This window comes from the organism of the source record quoted next, unplaced genomic scaffold (genome assembly GCF_019419815.1).
Source record: "Pyrus x bretschneideri cultivar Hongxiangsu unplaced genomic scaffold, Pyrus_bretschneideri_v1 Contig59, whole genome shotgun sequence".
Lineage (NCBI taxonomy): Eukaryota > Viridiplantae > Streptophyta > Magnoliopsida > Rosales > Rosaceae > Pyrus > Pyrus x bretschneideri.
The window spans coordinates 2,119,100-2,129,700 of NW_025999797.1; the positions used below are offsets into that span (position 1 = coordinate 2,119,100).

The window sequence follows — 10,601 nt, forward strand, 5'->3', positions numbered from 1 at the left end:
AAACCATCTCTATTTGCCCCCGTTAGCAATGGAATTGGGGGGTAACAGAGAGTACCACTGGGATGCCAAGCCAACTAGTAGAACTCAAACAACCTTAACTTGTAGTTAGGATTGTCTTCAAATGCCACACAGTAGTTGGAAAACTTGAAAATATGGTCTCTAAAGGACATATTACAGTCATCTCTATTAAAAATTCGGAATGTGAGCATCTTGAAGTTGAAGGGAAAAGGGTTCTGCTTATCAATATACTAGGGGTAGGGTTTCTGGTAGGTGATCCTGAACAGCGGGCGAGCCTGTAGTTGAGCATTCTAGACCACCATCCTTCTCAGCTTGGCCAACTCATTTCTAAGTTGCTGGTTAGCTGCATTGTTGTATGGGGTATAAGGAGGTCTCCATTTCGGGTTACGCTCATTACCCGAGGTAACTTCCTTCTGTGGTTCTAGCTGTCTCCATCTGGCCTCCCCTTCCTTATTAGCTAACAGTGGTGGCTTATAAGGAGGAAGTTTCCACACAGCTGCATTCACACATTTTCCTCTAGACTCCTCAACTTCCTGAGTCATTCTATACTTTCTTTCTTTTAGCCCGATCTGCCCCCTATTATCTAGTGAGAATAATAGAGGGTCGGGCAAACTTGGTTCTTAGATCTCCTCCCCTATTGGCTAGCTGGTTCCAAGCTCTTCTTTCTTCTTCCCCCTATCATCTTTTTCCTTAAGCAAATGAAATATGGGAATTGTTGGCTCTCTCTTAGGGTTCATATCTCTCATCACCTCCCTAACATGACCATCTTTTGGGGTAGAGTACTCCAAATCCAACCTCTTCTGCAGACTCCCAGTTGATGAACAAAGTCTGTTGACCTCTCCTCTAGTCTCCACAGAGATTTTCTTCATACTCTTCAAGACTTGCACCATGGTAGCTTGCAAGTTTTCGTTGGTAACCCTTTCGCCCTAATTCTCAGAAGAAGTTGGGCTCTCCAAAATCGCAAGACCTTGCAGGGAGGGAAAATCTTCTAGGTGATCTGTCATCTCTAATCTTGGTAGACAATGGGGTGGTCCGTACTTTGTGTTCCACCTGAAGGTTCGCTCATTCCTTCTTCTTGTTGGCATACAAGCTTATAAAAAAGGGATCCCACCGGGCATGCCAAAACTATGTTTAAGGCAAAGATGGAATTGTCCATTCGCATAGCTCCCCGAGGGTAAATGTCACTTAGCGTGTTGGGCTTGCTCTTGCAGGTGTGTTGCAAAATAAGTTAGTAGTTAGCTTGAAAGGTGCCTTTGTAGGGCCTTAGGTATAGGCCTTGAGGCTCGCAATCAAGGCTAACAAGGATATTGGAATGTCACTGTTATCTCAGTATAACAGATGTAGAACATATGTGATTTAAGTCGATTACTTGCATCCCAAGTTACTTAAACTTCTTGTTATCAAATGATTGTCACAGATGGGTTAAGTTTGTATTAAGTTCTTTTTCTTGCCTTGTAAACAATGACTTTTAGTTCATAATCTTGTATGTCCAAAAATAAGGAAGTTCAAAGCCTTTTAAACCATTTCCTTGATCCCAATTTGTTCTTAATGAAAACAGGTTTATTAAGTTAACTAGATTCGAATGCAAATGAGACTCTTAGGTAGAGAACAGTTGGAAATAACTTGAATATATGCTGAAAAATACATTTAAGCGACAGATCTACTAATGTAAATGACGAACAAAGAGACTCGGGCAAGATTTCACCTTGTCAGGCAAGGTTGACCATCTTGGAGCCATTTCTCTTTGAGTTTACAGAGGTTATATGGTAAAAGGGATGGATGGTAAATAGGTTTTACACGAGGGAATCGATACTACAACACTATGGAAGGGTAGCAGAGCTTTTACACTGGACAAAAGAGAGCTTTTCTAAGGGAATTATTGCTAAAAGACTGAATTTGGGTGAGTTTCAGCTTTCTAGATGCAAATCTGGCTTGAGAGCAGAGTTTGTATGTGGTTTGTTTGATTGGTTTGAGTGTCGTTATTTCTGTTGTCTCTTTCTCCTTTTATAGGCAGTTTGGCTCGACTGTCTTAGCTTTGTTCTTGGCTGAGGGCTCTCAGGGGCGGTAAGTCATCTTGTATTTACACTTTTATGCCATCAAAAAGTGATTTTTGGTTGGTAATGAGTTGGTCTCTGTCACTTGTCACTTCAATCATAGGCATGTGGCATATGCCTTGGCTGAGAAGGCTTCAATTTGTTTCAGGCTTCATTGCTAGGCTTCGGGAAAATTCAACTTGTTTTGGCGCTTTTAAGCTTACCCTTATCCAAAACCCAATATTCAAATATTAACCCAAATAATATCAATAACAATAAAGAGGTTATGACAGTAATTTGCGTGTTCCTCCTGCGCTGGAATAAAAGCAAACAAAAAGTGCCGATCGACTGCGCAGTCAACCATAGTAAATTTAGCTTTTTAATTAACTTGACCAAGGGGATCAGCACCCACACTTATTAAACAGTTTTACGTAGTCGGTGGCCACGAAGGGCTTATTTCCTTTAATTGATCGCCGAGCTCCAAATTGTGAGCTTTTGATCTTATTATTAATCTTCAAATGCACTCAAGTAGTAAAAAATTTGAGATTCTATCATAAAATCAGTCTATAGTATAAAGAGCATTTTAACTTCTTATAAAATTATTAAATATGAAACATTACTTCACATCCTCATGTAACCCAGAAACATCAAGAGCTCCCCTTTCTTATTATCGACGTTGTCTAATATACAAGGATTGTGCAGTGCCTAGTTATTTAAGATGTTACGTCGACGTCCCTACGTAAAGTTTTTTATTAATGCATAATCGATCGAGACCGAAATCTATATCTGGAAGGCTAATAGCAGAAAACTACTGGATACATTGCACATACAGCTGAAGGTGCTAAAGCTGCATGCATGATGTACCTTTAATATTATTTGATGCTTTTCTTATATTTCCTGATCGGTGTTAAAAGAGCACTGCAACCTTTATTTTTTTGTTTTTTTATTTTATTTTTAGGCCCTCTTTTCTCATGCTAGTGTCTAATATAGGAAGCTGCCATGAGGGTTCTGTTCTGTCGACTGAGATGATACATTTTCCTTTTTCTTAAAAAAGAGAAAGGAAAGAACACTGCATGGATCCACACGAAAGTACCATCACTAAAAGAACTGGAGGTCACAAAGCTTTGGTGCAGAAGGGAAAATATGACCAAAGCGATATCTATGTCAAAAAAAGAGTGAAAAGTTGATGAGCCTTCCAGACAAGGCAAACTTTGGTAAAAGGCAATGTGGGAGTGTGTGGCGACACATTAGAAATTAACGTTACTTTTTGGATGGTGAGTATTTTTGTCACTTTGATAGGATCTTCAAACTACATTCGTTTTTCATGTCTTTAGTTGGCTAGTACATATTTTATTTTATCAGAAATTCAACCCCTTCATCTAGTTTTTCCTATTTAGGCCCTCATTCATAAATTATTCTAGATAAGATTCACTCAAATCGAAAATCGTTTAGCCCTTCAATTACTGTTGTGAATATATCATAATCATAGGTTATCAACAATATTGTGTTTGTCTATTTATTATGTCACAGTTAGATAATTAGACGTTTTTCAGTTTCAGTAAAATTTTGTAAAGATGATCTTTAAGTGATAACATAAAACATGATAGGTTCAAATTGTGAGCAATATGTGGAATGAGTCTAGATGATTGATTAGAACCGTATTAAGTTACTAATTAGTTAGCACTTAAGCGCTCTTATATATACCGGATGCAGTTCAAGTTGTACAACCACCTGAAAGTATATAGGCGATGATGGTAGAAAGTAGTTTTCACTTTTTGGTTGTCGAATTTTTTTTTTTTAATTAAAGATAATTACCTAACGAGTTTTTAGTTTTAATAAAAAGGTGAAAAACTGACCCATAAATTACAAATACCAAAAAAACTAAACAAATTAAAAACGGAAAACACAATGAGAAGAGGACAACCAAATTTCAAAAACAAATTCAAAAGATCCGTCTTGGCCTCTTCGTTAACCAGTCCAATTATGGGATTGGGCATTGTGCAAGAATGGGCTTGTGGGTATCTGGATCAGACGTACTTTTGTGTACTTGAGCGAGTGTCATCTACAACTTGCACAACAGTTTCTCTAGCAAAAGCACATAAGTAAAGCCCGTACTTACATGTTCCACTGCTCGATGCCGACATCTACATGTATCGCACATTGATCCCGGCATATCCAAACAACAAATAGTTTCTCTACTCTATTTTTTTTTTTTTTTTTTTTTTTTTAATTTATTAAAAAACGTATATTCGACCTACTATAATATAAAGAAAACTTATATTCGTGTCACAGAAGATTAGGCAAGCTAGAGTATACATGAGGGCTCGGTCGGGCCCTAACCGTGCGACCTACTCTGCCCTTCCGCTCATAGCAATTCAAAAGAATCAGGCCCCTAATATTAACTCATTCCCCCCGCTACGTACCCGAAACAAGAAAACCCAAGTTATTCAAATGATATTTGATAACTAACTCTCGTCCCAAAGTGTGAGATCCCAACTGATGTGTCGGTTTATTCATATAGAAGTCATTATGGAACTTACCATATGTTATGTGACGCATTAATTTGTATGTTGATCAATATTCATATTTATAAAAATTTGATTTTACGTAATTATTTAATTTATTTATTTCTAACATTATTTCCTAGCAGAAGATGATGTCATTGGATTGAACAAATCAAAAAATAATAAATGATCAAATTTAAAAATACAACGAGGTGAAAAATAATGTGCAGAAATCACTTCTTTTTCCTAAGCCTACCATAATCTTACCATCCAAAGTGAATCAGTAAAGGCCAAGCAGTTTGTACTTTCACCTTAATTTCAAGTTGTTGTTTGGTGTTCACCTTCCTACACAAAAAGGGTCGACCTACCATTCAAGATAGAAAGTCATTGCATGTCCATTACCCCGCAGAGACTTTTGAAAAAGATGGTTAGTTAAGATTGTCGAGTACTGCTATCTACTAACCCCAAATCACCAACTACCATTCCATTTTTTCATGCCTTTCAGACCTCAACGTCTTATACGTATATACATATAAATTTATGAATTATATACACATTTATATTTATAATTTATCTGGTTCCAACCTGGTCTAGCTCATACCACCTTTCTGATAATGTTCAAAGCTCATTCAAGTTAGCTTCTACCAAATTTTTGTGGTGCACGTTTTGTGCATTATTATTACATTACTACTCATATACTATTAGAGTTTCAAGCATTTCATCTTATATTAGGCAATCTTTCAGTAAAAACCAACTACTTTTCTTCTCATTTGCTCAATTAGATCTCTGTGAAATAGTGGCCAATGCACCATTAGCATTCTCATTCCCTTCTGAAATGTACTTGGAGTCGGAGCGCTCTGTGGTTCTCCGCTGAAGCTGGAGTTGAACTCAGCACTTCAATTCGAGGTGTATTGAGGTAATGCATGAAGCACTTCTGTAAATGTTTGAGTTTTCATTATTTCTGTTTTGTTAATGTTGTTTTTTCGAATTGATATGAAGATTTGTACTTGGATCTTTGACCTCATCTTCAACGAGATTTGATCACCTGTTTTCATTTCGTTAGAAGTAGTGAGTTCATATCTTATTAACGACAATTGTTAGAAAATAAAAAATAAAAAATCTTTAGCCTCGTCCCACCCATCACATTTAACTAAGGTTGAGTAGATTTTAACTCTCAGATCTTATATTGTCTGTTACTTTACATTTAGGAACACACATTTGATGCAACTTGCATTTATTCCACACATATATAGGGATATAAACTCATACAGCAGAACTGCTTGGTCCGCCTCTAAACATGTTTGCAGCAAAATATAACAACTTCTTCATGCGTGTTCTCTGTCTTACCTACTTATGCTGAAAATATAGAAAATTGTATCTTATCGATCAATCCTGTTATTGAATTCTCTGTTTTTATACTGCAGGGAAAAAAACTGTTGGTGGCATATCTGAGCTGTAGGAATGTATTCTATAATGGATGGACTGACAATTCATCGGAAGCTTCAATCGATCAACTCTCAGCCTTCCAATTTAACGAGTATTACCTATGACGTAAGACACATTACATTACATATAATGTTGCATTTTCTTGTTGCAAAAGTATCTGCATAATGAAAGTTTTAACACATCATTAGTAAATGGAAGAGATCTTATTTTTTTTCCCTTTGTATAATGACAGGATGATTTGGTAGAATGGTGCGTCACGCTAACTTTTCTAGTGCGCTTGATTGCGTACATTGCAATTTTAAGTAAGATTTCGTCAAACTTTTAATTCAAACTGCTCATATTGACGACATTAACTGATGCAGTTTCATCAACCATACATGTAATGCAGCACTGCTTGTGATTGTTGCATTCATGATACTGAAATACATAAACGAATACGAGGAGACGAGCGTAGAGGATGTAGGAGACAATGCTGAAACCGACCCATTACAGCCGGCAGGAAAGACAATGCCATCAACATATGGGACATGTGACGAGTGGGATATAGAATCAGGAAATTGCAGCAGCAGCAGTAGTAATAGCAGCAATGCCGTAATTACGAGCTCCTCCGAGGACTTGCATGATGGGAAAATATGTGTGATTTGCTACACCGAGCAGAGGGATTGTTTTTTGGTTCCTTGTGGCCACTGTGCTACCTGCTATGATTGTGCACAAAGGTACGTCGAAAAAATTTCGAAATCTTTCAGATTTCGTATGTTGGTGTTCGATTGAAATTTGGATATCTTATTAAAGATCTTACATTTTCCAGGATTTTTTATGGGGAGACCAAGACATGTCCGATATGTCGAAGATTCATTCGGAAAGTAAGAAGATTATTTGCTGCGTAGAATAGGAGAGTAATTAACCTCTTTCGAATTTCTATTGATTTTTTTCTTCTTCTTTTATGTGAACAAACATTGTACTCTTATAGAGATGACTAGTTAGACGCCCAAATTTCTTCATTTTTTTTTTGGACAAATTGAGGGACATAGACTGTCCCCCGGATTGTAAATTAATTCAAAGATGGAAATATAATTTATATTTCTATTTGTTAATCTGAACTATATATTCAAACAAGAATCTATTGGACCGTTGTTTCATAATCGCAATATAGAATAATGTACCATAATCTTTGCTGAAACTAAATTCGCATACATCCTCAGACAGAGGCAATGTTCAATCGGAATTACCGATGAATTACTGCAAGGGGTGAATGGGTTGATTGTGGGTGTGATTGAATTCATATTGGACCTCCTATATACCTCCAGTGTTGGAGAATCAACCACTGGTGTAGTCCTAAGAAAGGAGTATGTATGATGTGTGCTTCATCGGAATACATCCTTGATAAAGGTGCATTGGCTTAGGCAAGATGTTTCTCCATGTCTTCGCATAAACAAACAGCATGTAGAGAATACGAATTAGGCATACAGAATATGGGATTAAAGTCCTTCGATGATCAAAGAGAAGGGCCCAGATAAATGCCTAGGCTAGGGTATTTATAGAGTTCTTGAGAGAGTAATCACCATTAAATCAGGAGAATATCTAGGAGAGAATTAGGGTAAGATATCCAATCTTCCTATGATTATGATTATATTGCCTAATCCCCAAGATATCCTAATTTGACATGAATTAGGTTTCCTTACTTGGCAGATAAATAATATCATTAATGGGTTTAGAGCTAATGGAGTTGTGCCGGACTTCCTGGGCATGTGGTAATCCGATTCAGAATACCCATGTAGCTCTAGGCTCACTCTAAAGGCTTTCCAATCATTCTAACCACCCTGAGTACCATGTGTCATGGTCCCAGAAAATTATGGTCCCACAAGTAATCATAGTATTCTTGTATTCTTATAATCTTACAAATCCCTAATGCTTCATCAAGAATGAATGAGTGGAGCAATTAACCTTAGACAACATGTCATTGTTCACAAGCTAAAGTGCAAGTATTGGTTAATCTGGAGGACATGCAAAGTGTGTTAGCAACCTGAAGGAAATAGTAGCTAATCTGGATGACATGAAAAGTGTGTTTGCAACTCCGGACGCAACAAAGCATAATTCCAAAGCGAAACATAAATTAGTTCCAATACGAAACAAGAACCGACTCCATTGCAGGGTAAAAGGTAACTTACAATTTGCTTGTGCATATCAATCCACTTTGTGGACTAAATTCCTCGAACATAATTGGACAACGAGGCTTATATAGTTGGAAAGCTACAAATGTTAGCTTTCCACAATACTTTACAGTTTATAATTCCAATCTTTAATGAAGAAAATATCGTTGTTTTACTATAAATAGTGCAAGCATAGATTGTCTGAGGATTTGCATAGTTCACATTCTAGGTTCAAACTCTGATGAGGGAAACAACTCAAAGGCCCATCCAATAGGTTAACAACCTTGGTATAAACCATGGTAGCGCTCCAAGAGGTAAGTATTTTTTATTGCTTAATGTGTATTATATAATGATTAAATGTAGAATTTTACTGTAACACTTGGAATATATATGTATAGGAAATTGTTATTAACACTTCAAAAAATCTCATTTGGCACTCCAAATTTTCTATATTTAGAAAAAAAAAAAAAAAAAGACACTTATGAAAAGTGTAGAATGAGATTTTTGGAATGTTAATAACATTTCCCTATATGTGTGTGTGTGTGTGCGCGTGCGCGCACTTGTGTGGTAGTATTTAGAACTATATTATGTAGCTTTTTATGAATTATAGAGTATTGTTGTTATAGATATTCTATTGGAATAATTGTTTTTGAGTTAGAGAAAATTGTAGCAATGGTCTCTTAACTAAAAATTCATGACCACTAATTCCATACCTCAACAAAATGTGCATCTATAGTCTTTTTCGTCAACCTTGTTAGAATTCCGTCAAAATGACTCATGTTGGAAGTATCATTGCTACAATTGGGTTAATGTTAAGGAATCATTGCTCCAATTATATTACAGTTGAGGGACCATTTCTCCACTTAAGTTAAAGTTAAGGGACCAATACTACAATTTTCTCATTTGGTTTTCTATATTTGCATCTTAATTCAGCCTCACTTGTGTAGCACATGATTCATTTTGATGTAAGTTCTAACAGAGTCATGAATTTTTAGTTGAGAGACCATTACTCTAATTGAATTAAAGTTGATAGACTATTGCTATAATTTCCTCTTTGAGTTATATGTGGAAAAAATCCTAAACTTTTCTACTTCTTCTCGATCATCACAACAGTGAATCACAAATTACAATCCGATTTGCTCATAGATCTTCGGTGATATGTGTAGCCTAGAAATATTGAGTAAGCAGCTTTAAATAGAGAGAGAGTCAAGAGAAAAGTAATGGCTGAAGTGTTCATTTGTTCAAAAGGTTAAAGTTTGATTTGTTTGATTTTTCCATTTTCATACAATTTCATATTTGATCTTTTTTAGTTGAAATTTTACTTTTGCATCAAAATTAAAAATTGTTTGATTTCCATTGAAACTAAGAGATCAAGTGGGAAGTAAGAAACAAACCAATTTTTCAAATTTGGGTTGTTTAATTTTTAGTTTTAATCTGGGCTTGGTAATTCTTAGTCAATGATATGATGTTAAGGTATGATTTTGAGCCTTAACGAAGGAGATGGAGATGTCACTTTCCTTTTTCTGGAAACAAGTTTTGACAAAATACTGCAACTTTGCTTTTTCTGGAAATTTATGTCCATGAGCCTTACTTTGGCTTTTGTTTTCTCTTAATTCATTTCACATTTTTAAGGGTTTTTTATTTCCTTGAAACTAGACACGATAAGGAACAAAACCCATTTGACTCCATCAAATTCGGTCAAGATTTGCTATGAAAAAAAAGGTATTGAAACTGTGAAAAAATTCTGAATGTCTGTAAATTTTCGGCAAAAAACAGTCTATGAACCCAACTTTTGAGCTCGATTATGTTTTCCTCTAAAATCTGTTTTAAGTCATTTTTGTTGGGAGCCAGGTACGACAAACTTTAAAATTAAGGTAATTTCATCTATTTTCATGGAGTTTTGAGGGGTTAAAACAGGGTCACAAAATGGGGTCTCGAACTTGGATTATTAAGAGTTGGTGACATAGAAGTTGGTTAAAGTTTGGTAAATTTTCGTTGAGCGGGAATTGAGTTTGTATATGTTCTAGGCTTGGGAATGGATCCGGATAGTTTGGAGGCTTATGTTGATATTTTAGCTAAGCGGACACGAGGTAGGGATCCTAATTCCTGATGGTAGGTCTATATCATGTTTAATCTTTGTGATACAGTAGTATTATTCCAAATATAGTAGTAATGAATTCTTTGTGCTGAATGTTGAATCATTCTTCTGATGATGGTTATATTATGGATTGATATATTTCCTCCTAATGTATTACTATAGGTTGCTTGATGTTTAAGTTAAAAAGATAGTTGTGGTGCATTGATGAATGATTGATTTTGTGAACATTTAGGCTTAGATATGTTAAGTTTGTGCAGCTGATACCTTGAATTTTCATGTAGCATTAAATATGGTGTGTATAGATTTGGATAAAGTGTATGATAGGGTCCTAAGAGATATTCCTTGGAAGATT

At 35.9% G+C, this 10,601-nt stretch overlaps 1 protein-coding gene across 2 annotated transcripts; it reads left to right on the forward strand.

Moving 5' to 3' along the window:
• Positions 1–5,135: 5,135 nt before the first annotated feature.
• On the forward strand, positions 5,136–7,109 carry LOC103928735 (E3 ubiquitin-protein ligase APD2-like). 2 transcript variants are annotated; one of them, XM_018642892.2, is made up of 5 exons: positions 5,136–5,471; positions 5,980–6,106; positions 6,234–6,303; positions 6,390–6,717; positions 6,810–7,109. In XM_018642892.2, exons 2-5 carry the CDS (start codon positions 6,017–6,019, stop codon positions 6,886–6,888), a joined length of 567 nt encoding a protein of 188 aa, XP_018498408.2. In that variant the 5' UTR covers positions 5,136–5,471; positions 5,980–6,016; the 3' UTR covers positions 6,889–7,109. The 2 variants fall into 2 exon arrangements, with proteins under 2 accessions (XP_018498408.2, XP_048427363.1); XM_048571406.1 differs by having other exon boundaries at positions 6,234–6,250; positions 6,364–6,717.
• The last annotated feature ends 3,492 nt before the right edge of the window (positions 7,110–10,601 follow it).

What these genes read in the sequence shown, in the direction of transcription:
- LOC103928735 (XM_018642892.2), top strand. Translation starts at nt 6,017, where the DNA reads ATGTATTCTATAATGGATGGACTGACAATTCATCGGAAGCTTCAATCG. An exon ending in TGCGTACATTGCAATTTTAA is followed by an intron (nt 6,304 to 6,389) that starts GTAAGATTTCGT and finishes CATGTAATGCAG; the next exon opens with CACTGCTTGTGATTGTTGCA. An exon ending in TGCTATGATTGTGCACAAAG is followed by an intron (nt 6,718 to 6,809) that starts GTACGTCGAAAA and finishes TACATTTTCCAG; the next exon opens with GATTTTTTATGGGGAGACCA.